General features: G+C 44.4%; 2 protein-coding genes across 15 annotated transcripts in view; both read left to right on the top strand.

Annotated features, from left to right (window-relative positions):
* The window catches only part of LOC110536395 (calcium/calmodulin-dependent protein kinase type II subunit beta), a 163105-nt gene that overhangs the window by 121117 nt on the left and 24488 nt on the right, over positions 1-17500 (top strand). For 10 of the 14 annotated variants that reach the window (XM_036936367.1, XM_036936358.1, XM_036936365.1 and 7 more), the window contains one exon: positions 11430-11474. The exons of the other annotated variants lie outside the window; for them this stretch is intronic. In XM_036936367.1, coding sequence (XP_036792262.1) covers positions 11430-11474 — 45 coding nt within the window. The remainder of the gene's footprint in view (positions 1-11429; positions 11475-17500) is intronic. 14 annotated transcript variants of the gene reach the window in all.
* The window catches only part of LOC118937402, a 4501-nt gene continuing 1357 nt past the window's right edge, over positions 14357-17500 (top strand). Inside the window, exons 1-2 of the mRNA XM_036936373.1 lie at positions 14357-17107; positions 17202-17500. The exon at positions 17202-17500 is cut by the window's right edge and continues 1357 nt beyond it. Coding sequence (XP_036792268.1) covers positions 16922-17107; positions 17202-17500 — 485 coding nt within the window. The 5' untranslated portion in view covers positions 14357-16921. The remainder of the gene's footprint in view (positions 17108-17201) is intronic.

Below are 17500 nucleotides of genomic sequence, written 5' to 3'. Positions count from 1 at the left end.
CACATGTGGCTCTATGTGCTGTCTCTGACACGTGTGGCTCTATGTGCTGTCTCTGACACGTGTGGCTCTATGTGCTGTCTCTGACACGTGTGGCTCTCTGTGCTGTCTCTGACACGTGTGGCTCTGTGCTGTCTCTGACACGTGTGGCTCTGTGCTGTCTCTGACACGTGTGGCTCTGTACTGTCTCTGACACGTGTGGCTCTGTGCTGTCTCTGACACGTGTGGCTCTGTGCTGTCTCTGACACGTGTGGCTCTATGTGCTGTTTCTGACACGTGTGGCTCTGTGCTGTCTCTGACACGTGTGGCTCTATGTGCTGTCTCTGACACGTGTGGCTCTGTGCTGTCTCTGACACGTGTGGCTCTATGTGCTGTTTCTGACACGTGTGGCTCTGTGCTGTCTCTGACACGTGTGGCTCTATGTGCTGTCTCTGACACGTGTGGCTCTATGTGCTGTCTCTGACACGTGTGGCTCTGTGCTGTCTCTGACACGTGTGGCTCTATGTGCTGTCTCTGACACGTGTGGCTCTATGTGCTGTCTCTGACACGTGTGGCTCTGTGCTGTCTCTGACACGTGTGGCTCTATGTGCTGTCTCTGACACGTTATAGACTAGTTGAAGCATGGTAGGCCTACTCCTTAAGGTGGGTTGGTTTACCACATAAACTTAATATATTCACTTTTAAATCACTTAAGATAAAAAAAAAAGTGTCTGATAAATGTCCATATTACTCTACAACGGCCTCTCTCCTGTGATTAGGGGTACATTGGGTCCCAGTGAACAACATTGGGTCCCAGTGACTGCTGGGTGATGTGAGAGCACTATTACATTAAACACTAAACAGATAGAGAAGAGAGATGGAGAAACATGGATCAGGCCAGATAGAGAAGAGAGATGGAGAAACAGTAATAGTTTGTTTCGGTAATAGTTGGGTTAGGTAATAGTTGGGTGAGGTAATAGTTAGGTTAGGTAATAGTTGGGTTAGGTAATAGTTGGTTTCGGTAATAGTTGGGATAAGTAATAGTTGGGATAGGTAATGGTTAGGTTAGGTAATAGTTAGGTAAGGTAATAGTTAGGTTAGGTAATAGTTGGATCAGGTAATAGTTAGGTTAGGTAATAGTTAGGTTAGGTAATAGTCTGGATAGGTAATAGTTAGATTAGGTAATACTTAGGTTAGGTAATAGTTGGATCAGGTAATAGTTAGATTACGTAATAGTTAGGTTAGGTAATAGTCTGGATAGGTAATAGTTAGATTAGGTAATAGTTAGGTTAGGTAATAGTTAGGTTAGGTAATAGTTAGGTTAGGTAATAGTTGGATCAGGTAATAGTTAGATTAGGTAATAGTTGGATTAGGTAATAGTTAGGTTAGGTAATAGTTTCATTAGGTAATAGTTGGGTTAGGTAATAGTTGGTTTCGGTAATAGTTAGGTTAGGTAATAGTTGGATTAGGTAATAGTTGGTTTCGGTAATAGTTAGGTTAGGTAATAGTTGGGTTAGGTAATAGTTAGGTTAGGTAAAAGTTGGATTAGGTAATAGTTGGTTTCGGTAATAGTTAGGTTAGGTAATAGTTAGTTTCGGTAATAGTTAGGTTAGGTAATAGTTGGGATAGGTAATAGTTAGGTTAGGTAATAGTTAGGTTAGGTAAAAGTTGGGTTAGGTAATAGTTAGGTTAGGTAAAAGTTGGATTAGGTAATAGTTGGGATAGGTAATAGTTGGATTAGGTAATAGTTGGTTTCGGTAATAGTTAGGTTAGGTAATAGTTGGTTTCGGTAATAGTTAGGTTAGGTAATAGTCTGGTTAGGTAATAGTTAGGTTAGGTAATAGTTGGGTTAGGTAATAGTTAGGTTAGGTAATAGTTAGGTTAGGTAAAAGTTGGATTAGGTAATAGTTGGTTTCGGTAATAGTTAGGTTAGGTAATAGTTAGTTTCGGTAATAGTTAGGTTAGGTAATAGTTGGGATAGGTAATAGTTAGGTTAGGTAATAGTTAGGTTAGGTAAAAGTTGGGTTAGGTAATAGTTAGGTTAGGTAAAAGTTGGATTAGGTAATAGTTGGGATAGGTAATAGTTGGATTAGGTAATAGTTGGTTTCGGTAATAGTTAGGTTAGGTAATAGTTGGTTTCGGTAATAGTTAGGTTAGGTAATAGTCTGGATAGGTAATAGTTAGGTTAGGTAATAGTTAGGTTAGGTAATAGTTGGGTTAGGTAATAGTTAGGTTAGGTAATAGTTGTATCAGGTAATAGTTGGGATAGGTAATAGTTGGGTTAGGTAATAGTTTGTTTCGGTAATAGTTAGGTTAGGTAATAGTTGGTTTTGGTAATAGTTAGGTTAGGTAATAGTTAGGTTAGGTAATAGTTGGGTTAGGTAATAGTTAGGTTAGGTAATAGTTGGGTTAGGTAATAGTTAGGTTAGGTAATAGTTGGGTTAGGTAATAGTTGGTTTCGGTAATAGTTAGGTTAGGTAATAGTTAGGTTAGGTTATAGTAGGGGGTAGGTAATAGTTGGGTTAGGCAATAGTTGGCTACACTCTCCGTAGCCGATGTGAGCAAGACCTTTAAAAAGGTCAACATTCACAAGGCCGGACGCATTACCAGGACGTGTACTCAGAGCATGCTCGGGCCAACTGGCAAGTGTCTTCACTGACATTTTCAAACTCTCCCTGACCGAGTCTGTAAAGGCTGGTCATGAAAGGCTGGTCATGACTCACATCAACACCATCATCCTGGAAACCCTAGACCCACTCCAATTCGCATACCGTCCCAACAGATCCACAGATGACACAATCTCAATCACACTCCACACTGCCATTTCCCATAGGAAGACCTATGTAAGAATGTTGTTCGTTGACTACAGCTCAGCGTTCATCACCATAGTGTCCACAAAACTCATCACTAAGATAAGGACTCTGTGACTAAACACCTCCCTCTGCAACTTGATCCTAGACTTCCTGATTGGCCACCCTCAGGTGATAAATGTAGGCAACAACACATCTGCCACGCTGATCCTCACCACTGGGGCCCCTCAGGGGTGCATGCTTAGTCCCCTCCTGATCTCCCTGTTCACCCACGACTGCATGGCCAGGTACGACTCCAACACCATCATTAAATGTGCAGATGACACAACAGCTGTAGGCCTGATCACAGACAACGATGAGACAGCCTATAGGGATGAGGTCAGAGACCTGGCAGTGTAGTGCCAGGACAACAACCTCTCCCTCAACGTGATCAAGACAAAGGAGCTGATCGTGGACTACAGGAAAAGAAGGGCCGAACAGGCCCCCATTAACATCGACGGGGCTGTAGTGGAGCAGGTTGAGAGTCTCAAGTTCCTTGGTGTCCACATCACCAACAAATTATGGACCTTTTCCCCCTCAGGAGACTGAAAAGATTTGGCATGGGCTCTCCAGATCCTCAAAAAATTATACAGCTGCACCATCGAGACCATGCTGAGCATCACCAGGCATCACCGCCTGGTATGGCAACTGCTGAGCATCCTACCTTAAGTTGCTACAGAGGGTAGTGGGTACGGCCCAGTACATCTCTGGGTCCTAACTTCCTTCCATCCAGGACCTGTATACTAGGCAGTGTCAGAGGAAGGCCCCAAAAAATAGCCACCCTAGTCATAGACCCCTCTCTCTGCTACCGCACTACCGCACTGGCAAGCGGTACCCGGTGCGCCAAGTCTAGGACCAAAAGGCTCCTTAACAGCTTCTAAACCCAAGCCATAAGACTACTGAACAATTCATCAAATGGCCACCCAGACTATTAACAATGACCCTCCCCCCTCCCATACACACACACTGCTTCTACTCGTTTTTTATTATCTATGCATAGTCACTCTACCCCTTACTACCTAATATTTTGGTAATAGTTGGGTTAGGTAATAGTTAGTTTAGGTAATATTTAGGTAATGGTTGGGTTAGGTAATAGTTAGTTTAGGTAATATTTAGGTAATGGTTGGGTTAGGTAATAGTTGGTTTAGGTAATATTTAGGTAATAGTTCATTTAGGTAATATTTAGGTAATAGTTGTGTTAGTTAATAGTTGGTTTAGGTAATATTTAGGTAGTAGTTGGGTAATAGTTGGGTTAGTTAATAGTTGGTTTAGGTAATAGTTAGGTAATAGTTGGTTAGGTAATAGTTGGTTTAGGTAATATTTAGGTAATAGTTGGGATAGGTAAAAGTTGGGTTAGGTAATAGTTGGGATAGGTAATAGTTGGGTTAGGTAATAGTTGGTTTAGGTAATATTTAGGTAATCGTTGGGATAGGTAAAAGTTGGGTTAGGTAATAGTTGGGATAGGTAATAGTTGGGTTAGGTAATAGTTGGTTTAGGTAATAGTTAGGTAGTAGTTGGGTAATAGTTGGGTTAGTTAATAGTTGGTTTAGGTAATAGTTAGGTAATAGTCGGGTAATAGTTAGGCTAGGTAATTTTAAACTTCCCAACCTCCCTAACCCTCCCTAACCCTCCCTCCCTCCCTTACCTTCCCACCCTCCCTAACCCTCCCTAATCCTCCCTCCCTAACCCTCCCTCCCTCCCTTACCTTCCCACCCTCCCTAACCCTCCCTCCCTAACCCTCCCTCCCTCCATAACCTCCCTCCCTCCCTCCCTCCCTCCCTCCCTCCCTCCCTCCCTCCCTCCCTCCCTCCCTCCCTCCCTCCCTCCCTCCCTCCCTAACCTTCCCAACTTCCCTAACTATCCATCCCTAGCCTTCCCACCCTCCATAACCCTCCTTCCCTCCCTCCACACCTTCCCTCCCTCCCTCCCTAACATTCCCTCCCTCCATATCCCTCCCTCCCCTTGCGTCCTCAATCTGCAGTCAAACCCCAGGTACTTTGTTCTCTTCTCTCTCCCCATCTCCCAAACTGTTGTCCAGGGCAACGGTTGTCATGACGACAATGTCATAATCATGTAGGAGACAGCTGGCTGGTGATTGGTCATCGGAAGGTGTCACTTTCTGGGAAGAGTGCTCGGAATGGTGTGGGGGAAAGTGTGTGTGTGCCTGCGTGTGTGATGCGTGTCAAATGAGGCTTCTAATAGAACTGTCGAGAGAGAGAGAGAGAGAGAGAGAGAGAGAGAGAGAGAGAGGGAGAGAGGGAGAGAGGGAGAGAGGGAGGGAGAGAGGGAGAGAGGGAGGGAGAGAGAGAGGGAGGGAGGGAGGGGAGATGGGGAGGGAGGGAGGGAGGGAGGGAGGGAGGGAGGGAGGGAGGGAGGGAGGGAGAGAGGGAGAGAGGGAGGGAGGGGAGATAGAAAAAATGGGGTCCTGTCATGGTGTAATGGCATTTTAGAGTAGCTTTTACCTCACTCAGCGTGACAGCACCGGAAACTCTTCTGTAAACAGTAAACCCACTTAGCAGCAGATGCTGACGTGCCTACTACAGTACAGAACAACCCAGACTAGGTTGAAGTATACGGCCTTCGTTGACTCATAGCAGTCTCCTGTTAAGTAGAAAACACACCGTGCCGACGAGGGTCTTAAGCTAGAGGATGGCCGGCTGTGAACAGTGGCGATTCAACACGTATAAGTAGAATCGTTGGGAAGGAACAGATCTGACATGTGTCCCTGTATTACCACATGTTATGTGTCCGACAGAAACAGTCGAGTCAAGAGGATTACCGTAGTTGTGGCTTCTTCATAATGTTCTCTATGGTGTACTGTACACTGTGTGCTTTTGTGGGGCGCAACGTTCCTGCAGGGTTTCTGTGAGGGTCTGCTGCATACACTTTTGTGTATTTGTGTAAAATATATGTGTTTTCAGACTTGTCTCTGACGATTGTGTGTGTGTGTGTGTGTGTGTGTGTGTGTGTGTGTGTGTGTGTGTGTGTGTGTGTGTGTGTGTGTGTGTGTGTGTGTGTGTGTGTGTGTGTGAGAGAGAGAGAGAGTGGGTAAGTAGAGCTCTGCAGAATGATTAGCAGACATGGTGTGTTTGTAACTTTTACCCAGAGTTCTCTCTGACCGTTCAAGCCATGTTCCTCTCCTCCGGCTCAGCGCGAACGTGTGTGTGTGTTTTCTAAATTTATTCAGCTCATCCACCCCTCAACTCTATCACTCCAGAAGAATCTCTTCCAGTTTTAACCAGTTTCCTCACCTTTTGCTTTGACCTCATCTGACATACAGTGCAATCAGAAAGTATTCTGACCCCTTGACCTTTTCTACGTTGTTACGTTACAGCCTTATTCTAAAATGGATTAAATCAATTTTGTTATTATGAAAAAGAGAAAACAGGTTTTTAGACAATTTAGCAAATGTATTGAAAATAAATCAACAGAAATACCTTATTTACATAAGTATTCAGACTCTTTGCTATGAGACTCGAAATTGAGCTCAGGTGCATCCTGTTTCTGTCATGGTTCCACCTGTCACCAGAGGACAGCAGAGACTGTCCTAGAGACATTAACGACATTCAGGTTGTCATGGTTCCACCTGTCACCAGAGGACAGCAGAAACTGTCCTAGAGACATTAACGGCACTCAGGTTGTCATGGTTCCACCTGTCACCAGAGGACAGCAGAGACCGTCCTAGAGACATTAACGACATTCAGGTTGTCATGGTTCCACCTGTCACCAGAGGGCAGCAGAGACTGTCCTAGAGACATTAACGACACTCAGGTTGTCATGGTTCCACCTGTCACCAGAGGGCAGCAGAGACCGTCCTAGAGACATTAACGACACTCAGGTTGTCATGGTTCCACCTGTCACCAGAGGGCAGCCGAGACCGTCCTAGAGACATTAACGACACTCAGGTGTGTCTTATTTACTCATGATGATTTCCCAGTTAAAAAAGGTGTGTTTTCTGTTGTGCTCTGCAGAAGATTGAGTTGTTCACCGTGTGCGTCTGTTTCCTGACTGAGTTCGAGACTTAGTGTTTGTTGTTTTTCAAGTGTACTGTGATATTACGGTTACCGTTTCTCAGTAAAATATTATGTTTATCCTTAACCACTGGTTCCCTGTGTGGTCTCTTATCTTCTCCAACCTCACTACGTCACAGTTCCCATTGATCATCCTTGAGATGTTTCTACAACTTGATTGGAGTCCACCTGTGGTAAATGCAATTGATTGGACATGATTTGGAAAGGCACACACCTGTCTATATAAGGTCCCACAGTTGACAATGCATGTCAGAGCAAAAACCAAGCCATGAGGTCAAAGGAATTGTCCATAGAGCTCCGAGACAGGATTGTGTTGAGGCACAGATCTGGGGAAGGGTACCAAAAATGTCTGTAGCATTGAAGGTCCACAAGAACCCAGTGGTCTCCATCATTCATAAAAGGAAGAAGTTTGTAGTTCAAAGACTCTTCCTAGAGCTGGCCAACCGACCAAACTGAGCAATCAACGGAGAAGGGCCTTGGTCAGGGAGGTGACCATGAACCCGATGGTCACTCTGACAGAGCTTCAGAGTTCCTCTGTGGAGATGGGAGAACCTTCCAGAAGGACAACCATCTCTGCAGCACTCAAACCAATCAGGCCGTTATGGTAGAGTGGCCAGACGGAAGCCACTCCTCAGTAAAAGGCACATGACAGCCCGCTTGGAGTTTGCCAAAAGGCTTCTAAAGACTCTCAGACCGTGAGAAACAAGATTCTCTGGTCTGATGAAACCAAGATTGAACTCTTTGGCCTGAATGCCAAGTGTCACGTCTGGAGGAAACCTGGCACCATCACTACGGTGAAGCATGGTGGTGGCAGCATCATGCTGTGGGGACGTTTATAAGCGGCAGGGACTGGGAAACTAGTCAGGATCGAAAGAAAGATGGCGCAAATGGCGCAAAGTACAGAGAGACCATTGATGAAAACCTGCTCCAGAGCGCTCAGGACCTCAGACTGGGGCGAAGGTTCACCTTCCAACAGGACAACGACCCTAAGCACACAGCCACGATAACGCAGGAGTGGCTTCGGGACAAGTCTCTGAATGTCCTTGAGCGGCCCAGCCAGAGCCCGGACTTGAACTTGATCTCTCGCTGGAGAGACCTGAAAATAGCTGTGCCGCTGCCCCCCCCCCCCCCCCCCCCCCCCCATCCAACCTGACAGAGCTTGAGAGGATCTGCAGAGAAGATTGGGAGAAATTCCCCAAATACAGGTGTACCAAACTTGTAGCATCATACCCAAGAAGACTCAAGGCTCTAATCGCTGCCAATGATTCAACAAAGTACTGAGTAAAGGGTCTGAATACTTATGTAAATGTGATATTTCAGTTATTTATTTGTTATACATTTTCAAAGATTTCTAAAAATCTGTTTGTGCTTTGTCATGATGAGGTATTGTGATGTCATTATGGGGTATTGTGTGTAGATTGATGAGGGAAAAAAACTATTTTAATGAATTTTAGAATAAGGTCAAGGGGTCTAAATACTTTCCTAATGTACTGTAAACATACCTTTAACCTCATCTGACCTAGATATACAGACCTTTAACCTCATCTGACCTAGATATACAGACCTTCAACCTCATCTGACCTAGATATACAGACCTTTAACCTCATCTGACCTAGATATACAGACCTTTAACCTCATCTGACCTAGATATACAGACCTTTAACCTCATCTGACCTAGATATACTGATCTTCAACCTCATCTGACCTAGATATACAGACCTTTAACCTCATCTGACCTAGATATACAGACCTTTAACCTCATCTGACCTACAGTACCAGTCAAAGTTTGGACACACCTACTCATTCAAGGGTTTTTCTTTATTTGTAACTATTTTCTACATTGTAGTATTACTTGTGAAGACATCAAAACTATGAATGAACACATGGAATCATGTAGTAACTAAAAAAAGTGTTAAACAAATCAAAATATATTTTAGATTTTAGATTCTTCAAAGTGGCAACCCTTTTCCTTGATGACCGCTTTGCACACGCTTTGCATTATCTCAACCAGTTTCATGAGGTAGTCACCTGGAATGCTTTTCAAACAGTCTTGAAGGATTTCCCACGTATGCTGAGCAATCAACCCAATCTCAATTTTGGGTGATTGTTGAGGCCAGGTTATCTGATGCAGCACTCCATCACTCTCCTTCTTGGTCAAATAGCCCTTACACAGCTAGGAGGTGTGTTTTGGGTCATTGTCCTGTTGAAAAACAAATGATAGTACCACTAAGTGCAAACCGGATGTGATGGCGTATTGTTGCAGAATGCAGCGTGTTCTCTATGTTTTGTTAGGTCAGGGTGTGACTCGGGTGGGAAAATCTATGTTTTCTATCTCTTTGTTTTTGGCCGAGCGTGGTTCCCAATCAGAGGCAGCTGTCTATAGTGGTCTCTGATTGGGGGTCATATATAATTTGTCATTTTCCTTTTGGTTTTCGTGGGATCTTGTTTTCTATTTAGTATCTGTTCCTGACAGAACTTTTCGCTTTGGCTTTTGTTATTTTGTTTTAAGTGTTTTTTGAATGAAATGAATCTGCGCTTTGGTCTACTATTCCTACCACCAACGAGAGCCGTTAAAATGACAGTGTCACCAGCAAAGCACCCCCACACCATCACACCTCCTCCATGCTTCATGGTGGGAACCACACATCATCCGTTCACCTACAGATCATCCGTTTACCTACTCTGCATCTCACAAAGACACGGCGATTGGAACCAAAAATCTCAAATTTAGACTCATTAGACCGAAGGACAAATTTCCTTCATGTTTCTTCTCTTCTTATTATTGTTGTCTTTTATTAGCGGTTTCTTTGCAGCAATTCACAAAGTCACCTCTGAACAGTTGATGTTGAGATGTGTCTGTGTCTTATTTGGGCTGCAATCTGAGGTGCAGTTAATTGCTGATTTCTGAGGCTGGTAACTCTAATGAACTTATCCTCTGCAGCAGAGATAACTCTGGGTCTTCCATTCCTGTGGTGGTCCTCATGAGAGCCAGTTTCATCATAGCGCTTGATGTTTTTTGCAACTGCACAAGTTCTTTAAATTTTCAGATTGACTGACCTTCCTGTCTTAAAGTAATGATGGACGCTTGTTTCTCTTTGCTTATTTGAGTTGTTCTTGCCATAATATGGACTTGGTCTTTTACCAACTAGGGCTGTCTTCTATATACCACCCCTACCTTCTCACAACACAACTGATTGGCTCAAACGCATTAATAAGGAAACAAAATCCACAAATTAACTTTTAACAAGGCACACCTGTTAATTGAAATGCATTCCAGGTGAATACCTCATGAAGCTGGTTGAGAGAATGACAAGAGTGTTCAATGCTGTCATCAAGGCAAAGGGTGGCTACTTTTGAAGAATCTCAAATATAAACTATGTTTTGATTTGTATATCACTTTTTTGGTTACTACATGATTCCATATGTGTTATTTCATAGTTTTGATGTCTTCACTATTATTCTACAATGTAGAAAATAGTAAACAATAAAGAAAAACCCTTGAATCAGTAGGCGTGTCCAACCTTTTGACTGGTACTGTACACACACACCTTTATCCTCATCTGACCTACATACATACCGTTCACACCTTTATCCTCATCTGACCTACATACATACCGTTCACACCTTTATCCTCATCTGACCTACATACATGCTGTTCACACCTTTATCCTCATCTGACCTACATACATAGTGTTCACACCTTTATCCTCATCTGACCTACATACATGCTGTTCACACCTTTATCCTCATCTGACCTACATACATAGTGTTCACACCTTTATCCTCATCTGACCTACATACATACCGTTCACACCTTTATCCTCATCTGACCTACATACATGCTGTTCACACCTTTATCCTCATCTGACCTACATACATAGTGTTCACACCTTTATCCTCATCTGACCTACATACATGCTGTTCACACCTTTATCCTCATCTGACCTACATACATGCTGTTCACACCTTTATCCTCATCTGACCTACATACATAGTGTTCACACCTTTATCCTCATCTGACCTACATACATACCGTTCACACCTTTATCCTCATCTGACCTACATACATGCTGTTCACACCTTTATCCTCATCTGACCTACATACATACCGTTCACACCTTTATCCTCATCTGACCTACATACATGCTGTTCACACCTTTATCCTCATCTGACCTACATACATGCTGTTCACACCTTTATCCTCATCTGACCTACATACATAGTGTTCACACCTTTATCCTCATCTGACCTACATACATACCGTTCACACCTTTATCCTCATCTGACCTACATACATGCTGTTCACACCTTTATCCTCATCTGACCTACATACATAGTGTTCACACCTTTATCCTCATCTGACCTACATACATACCGTTCACACCTTTATCCTCATCTGACCTACATACATACTGTTCACACCTTTATCTATCTGTTATTTTTCTCTTTCTCTCTACCTGTTTTCCTTCCTCACTATTTCTTTGTCTTTCTATTCATCCCTCTCACTCTCCTTTGCTTTCTTTCTCCATCTCTCCTTCCATCTATCTTTACCTCCATCCCTCTCTTTTTGTAGGAGGCTCAGACCACTGTTATCCATAATCCAATGGATGGAACTAAGGTACACCCCACTCTCCTCTCTTCTCCTCTCCTGTCCCTCCCCTCTCCTCCCCTGTCCCCCCCCCTGTCCTTTCCTCTCTTCTCTTCTCCGGTCCCCTCCTCTCCTGTCCCCCCTCTCCTGTCCTGTCCTCTCCCCCCTGTTCTCTCCTCTCTTCTCTTCTCCTGTCCTCTCTTCTCCTCTCTTCTCTTCTCTTCTCCGGTCCCCTCCTCTCCTGTCCCCCCTCTCCTCTCCTGTCCCCCCTCTCCTGTCCTGTCCTGTCCTCTCTTCTCCTCCCCTGTCCTCTCTTCTCCTCTCTTCTCCTCCCCTGTCCTCTCTTCTCCTCTCTTCTCCTCACCTCTCTTGTCCTCTCCCGCCCCCCCCTCTCCTCTCTTCTCCTCCCCTGTCTTCTCTTCTCCTCTCCTCTCCTCTCCTGTCCTGCCCTCTCTTCTCTTCTCTTCTCCTCTCCTCTCATCTCCTCTCCTGTCCTGCCCTGCCCTGTCCTCTCTTCTCTCCTCTCCTCTCCTCTCCTCTCCTCTCCTCTCCTCTCCTCTCCTCTTCTCTTCTCTTCTCTTCTCCTTTCCTCTCCTTCCCTCTCCTCTCCTGTCCTCTCTTCTCCTTTCCTCTCCTTCCCTCTCCTCTCCTCTTCTCTTCTCTTCTCTTCTCTTCTCTTCTCTTCTCTTCTCCTTTCCTCTCCTCTCCTCTCCTCTCCTCTCCTCTCCTCTCCTCTCCTCTCCTCTCCTCTCCTCTCCTCCCCTGTCCTCTCCTCTCCTTTCCTCTCCTTCCCTCTCCTCTCCTGTCCTCTCTTCTCCTGTCCTCTCCTTCCCTCTCCTCTCCTCCCCTGTTCTCTCCTGTCCTCCCATTCGTCTGTTCTGTTTGATATTTTTTGCCCCCTTTCTGCGTCTTTGTGTGCGGGTCATCACAGAGGCCTGTACTGTGTTATCACAGAGGCCTGTACTGTGTTATCACAGAGGCCTGTACTGTGTCATCACAGAGGCCTGTACTGTGTCATCGCAGAGGCCTGTACTGTGTCATCGCAGAGGCCTGTGCTGTGTCATCACAGAGGCCTGTGCTGTGTCATCACAGAGGCCTGTGCTGTGTCATCACAGAGGCCTGTGCTGTGTCATCACAGAGGCCTGTGCTGTGTCATCACAGAGGCCTGTGCTGTGTCATCACAGAGCCGTGTACTGTTTGTGTGCAATTATGCACAGTAATTTATGTTTTATCCAGCAGCCCACCCAGCACAGTCCCTCCCTAATAGCGTGTGTGTATATGAACATGTAGGTATGTGTTTGAGTGAAGACCATTTTTAAAACACTAATGTCAACTGTAAACAAATGGTTTGTTTGGGTTGAACTTTGATAAAAAATATAGTAGCATATTGAGTTAATTGAATGTGCTCAACATTAGTCTCTACACTCTTAGAGAAAAAGGTGCTTTCTAGAACCTAATAGGGTCCTTCTGCTGTCCCCATAGGAGAACCCTTTGAAGAAGCCTTATTGGTTCCAGGTAGAACCCTTTTGAGTTCCATGTAGAACCCTTCCCACAGAGGGTTCTACATGGAACCCAAAAGGGTTCTACCTGGAACCAAAAAGGTTTATCCTATGGGGACAGTCGAGAACCCTTTTGAAACCCTTTCTTCCTAAGAGTGTATAGTTCTTCAGGGACTTGCATGTGCTACTGACCGTAATGGACAGACTTAGAAAGCATACAGTATGTATGTTTGTACCTCGCATTCACTAATCTTTCAAATCAAACCACTAAATTTCAACCCATTGATGTTTTACTGAGGTACAAAGTGACTTTACACTGAGGCAAACCCTTACAGAATCAAATATCTCCCTAAGGGTGTGTGTCACGACTTCTACCGAAGGTGGCTCCCCTTCCTGTTCGGGTGGCGCTCGGCGGTCGTCGTCACCGGCCTACTAGCTGCCACTGATCCTTTTTTCCCCCTTGTCTGTTTATTAGTTATACCTGTGTTTAATTGGGTTTATTGGTTGGGTTTTATTATCCAGCTGGCCCGCCTGCTGGGAGTGCGGGATTGTTTTCTGGGGGGGTTGTCCGTGTATGTGTGTATTTTCTGGACTGTTTAGTTCCCCGTGTTTTTGGGGCATTCGTTTGGGTTGGCGTCGGTTTCACCTGTGTGGTGAATTAAAAGTATCGCTACCCTGAACTCTCTGTTTCCTGCGCCTGACTTCTTCCTCGACTACACCCCGGGCATTACAGTGTGTGTGTGCGGGGGTATGGGTGAAACATTGTCCCCATGTGGCCTAACTGCACCAAACCAACAGGACTTATGTAACAGCCTGAAATCAACCGTGGCCCCTGTGGGAAAGCTTCCTCCCTTGGTTGGCCCTGTGAGCGTCTACAGTGTTTGTGTTCATACCGTACTGGAGCATCTGTAGCCTGTATTTATCTACTGGTTTCGTTACCATCTCCCCCTTGTCTATTTGTCTTTCTATCTATCAATCTGTTTGTCAGTGACACAGTTTTTGTGTTATATGTAGCCTATGCAGTAGATCTACTATCTACTACCTGCGTCCTTAATGGCTCCCTATTTCTATGTAGTGCACTCCTTTTGGCTAGGGTCCATCGGGTAGTGCACTAGGCCCATAGGGCTCTGGTCAAAAGTAGTGCACTATATACTGTGGGGAATAGGGCTTGATTTGGGACGAATCCTACGTCTGGGAGGAGAATAACAAGCCGAGTCTAATAGAATTGTAATGGTTGTATCATTTATCTACGGTGTTGATTAGGTCAGTTCATATCAGGAATTTGTGAATTTTGTTGTTCAGAATGATTTTGGGGTTCAGAATTACGCATGCGCGCGCACACACACACACACACACACACACACACACACACACACACACACACACACACACACACACACACACACACACACACACACACACACACACACACACACACACACACAGGTGACCTATTCTCTCTTCCTCACGAGACACACACTCCATCACACACTCTCCTCTGTGGAATTCTCCAGTGTAGAAGTGTTCCAAATGAGACCAACGTATCCATGTCCTACCAAGGGAATATAAAGCCCTTTAAATACACTAATTGGAAATCAGAGCTCCTTAGTCTGAATCCCAAACAGCACCTTATTCCCTAAAGAGTGCAATGAGTTTGACCAGGGCTCATAGGGTTTTGGTCAAAAGTAGTGCACTACGTAGGGAATAGGGGAGAGACACAGCATCCTGTGGAGAGCAACACATTACAGGTTACTGGGGGAATGGAAGAGATTAATGTAGGGGAATGGAAGAGATTAATGTAGGGGAATGGAAGAGATTCATGTAGGGGAATGGAAGAGATTCATGTAGGGGAATGGAAGAGATTCATGTAGGGGAATGGGAGAGACTAATGTAGGGGAATGGAAGAGATTCATGTAGGGGAATGGAAGAGATTAATGTAGGGGAATGGAAGAGATTCATGTGGGGAATGGAAGAGATTAATGTAGGAGAATGGAAGAGATTAATGTAGGGGAATGGAAGAGATTCATGTAGGGGAATGGAAGAGATTAATGGAGGGGAATGGAAGAGATTAATGTAGGGGAATGGAAGAGATTAATGTAGGGGAATGGAGGAGATTAATGTAGGGGAATGGAAGAGATTGATGTAGGGGAATGGAAGAGATTAATGTAGGGGAATGGAAGAGATGAATGTAGGGGAATGGATGAGATTAATGTAGGGGAATGGAAGAGATTAATGTAGGGGAATGGAAGAGATGAATGTAGGGGAATGGAAGAGATTAATGTAGGGGAATGGATGAGATTAATGTAGGGGAATGGAAGAGATTAATGTAGGGGAATGGAAGAGATGAATGTAGGGGAATGGAAGAGATTCATGTAGGGGAATGGAAGAGATTCATGTAGGGGAATGGAGGAGATTAATGTAGGGGAATGGAAGAGATTAATGTAGGGGAATGGAAGAGATTAATGTAGGGGAATGGAAGAGATTAATGTAAGGGAATGGAAGAGATGAATGTAGGGGAATGGATGAGATTAATGTAGGGGAATGGAAGAGATTAATGTAGGGGAATGGAAGAGATTAATGTAGGGGAATGGAAGAGATTAATGTAGGGGAATGGATGAGATTAATGTAGGGGAATGGAAGAGATTAATGTAGGGGAATGGAAGAGATGAATGTAGGGGAATGGAAGAGATTCATGTAGGGGAATGGAAGAGATTAATGTAGGGGAATGGAGGAAATTAATGTAGGGGAATGGAAGAGATTAATGTAGGGGAATGGAAGAGATTAATGTAGGGGAATGGAAGAGATTGATGTAGGGGAATGGAAGAGATTAATGTAGGGGAATGGAAGAGATTAATGTAGGGGAATGGAGGAGATTAATGTAGGGGAATGGAAGAGATTAATGTAGGGGAATGGAAGAGATGAATGTAGGGGAATGGAATAGATTCATGTAGGGGAATGGAAGAGATTCATGTAGGGGAATGGGTGTCACATTGATTCAACACAGATTCTAGATCATATTTCAATGACAGAAGTGAGCAGGAGGGGAGGAAGCTGTAGGTGTGAATTAATGTTTCCTCAGGCAAGGGAAGGCAACGCAAGGCCGTGTTAACACCCACACTCTGGTGATATTAGGCACACACACACACACACACACACACACACACACACACACACACACACACACACACACACACACACACATACATGTACACACACACACAGGTGGTATAGGGCCATAGTGATATTAACTGTAAGGGAATGAGTGGAAGGGGGCAGGCTGAGGTCAGAGGTTGGATCCTGAAGACATTCTTAGGGAAGCCCACGGGTGGGTTAACTGCTGCTTTCTTAGAGATGCCCACGGGTGGGTTAACTGCTGCTTTCTTAGTGATGCCCATGGGTGGGTTAACTGCTGCTTTCTTAGGGATGCCCATGGGTGGGTTAACTGCTGCTTTCTTAGGGATGCCCACGGGTGGGTTAACTGGCTTTAAACAAATAGGCATTCAGCTTAATGTGTTTGTGAGATGTGTTGTGTTGAAGTCAAGGTCTTCTCTAAGATGTGCTGTGTTGAAGTCAAGGTCTAGTCTAAGATGTGCTGTGTTGAAGTCAAGGTCTAGTCTAAGATGTGCTGTGTTGAAGTCAAGGTCTTCTCTAAGATGTGCTGTGTTGAAGTCAAGGTCTTCTCTAAGATGTGCTATGTTGAAGTCAAGGTCTACTCTAAGATGTGCTGTGTTGAAGTCAAGGTCTTCTCTAAGATGTGCTGTGTTGAAGTCAAGGTCTACTCTAAGATGTGCTGTGTTGAAGTCAAGGTCTTCTCTAAGATGTGCTGTGTTGAAGTCAAGGTCTTCTCTAAGATGTGCTGCGTTGAAGTCAAGGTCTAGTCTAAGATGTGTTGAAGTCAAGGTCTAGTCTACGATGTGCTGTGTTGAAGTCAAGGTCTTCTCTAAGATGTGTTGTGTTGAAGTCAAGGTCTAGTCTACGATGTGTTGTGTTGAAGTCAAGGTCTACTCTAAGATGTGCTGTGTTGAAGTCAAGGTCTTCTCTAAGATGTGCTGTGTTGAAGTCAAGGTCTACTCTAAGATGTGCTGTGTTGAAGTCAAGGTCTTCTCTAAGATGTGCTGTGTTGAAGTCAAGGTCTACTCTAAGATGTGCTGTGTTGAAGTCAAGGTATTCTCTAAGATGTGCTGTGTTGAAGTCAAGGTCTAGTCTAAGATGTGTTGAAGTCAAGGTCTAGTCTACGATGTGCTGTGTTGAAGTCAAGGTCTTCTCTAAGATGTGCTGTGTTGAAGTCAAGGTCTACTCTAAGATGTGCTGTGTTGAAGTCAAGGTCTTCTCTAAGATGTGCTGTGTTGAAGTCAAGGTCTACTCTAAGATGTGCTGTGTTGAAGTCAAGGTCTTCTCTAAGATGTGTTGTGTTGAAGTCAAGGTCTACTCTAAGATGTGCTGTGTTGAAGTCAAGGTCTACTCTAAGATGTGTTGTGTTGAAGTCAAGGTCTACTCTAAGATGTGCTGTGTTGAAGTCAAGGTCTACTCTAAGATGTGCTGTGTTGAAGTCAAGGT

Source organism: Oncorhynchus mykiss, chromosome 11, assembly GCF_013265735.2.
Source record: "Oncorhynchus mykiss isolate Arlee chromosome 11, USDA_OmykA_1.1, whole genome shotgun sequence".
NCBI lineage: Eukaryota > Metazoa > Chordata > Actinopteri > Salmoniformes > Salmonidae > Oncorhynchus > Oncorhynchus mykiss.
This window is presented reverse-complemented; position numbering and strand designations above follow the sequence as displayed.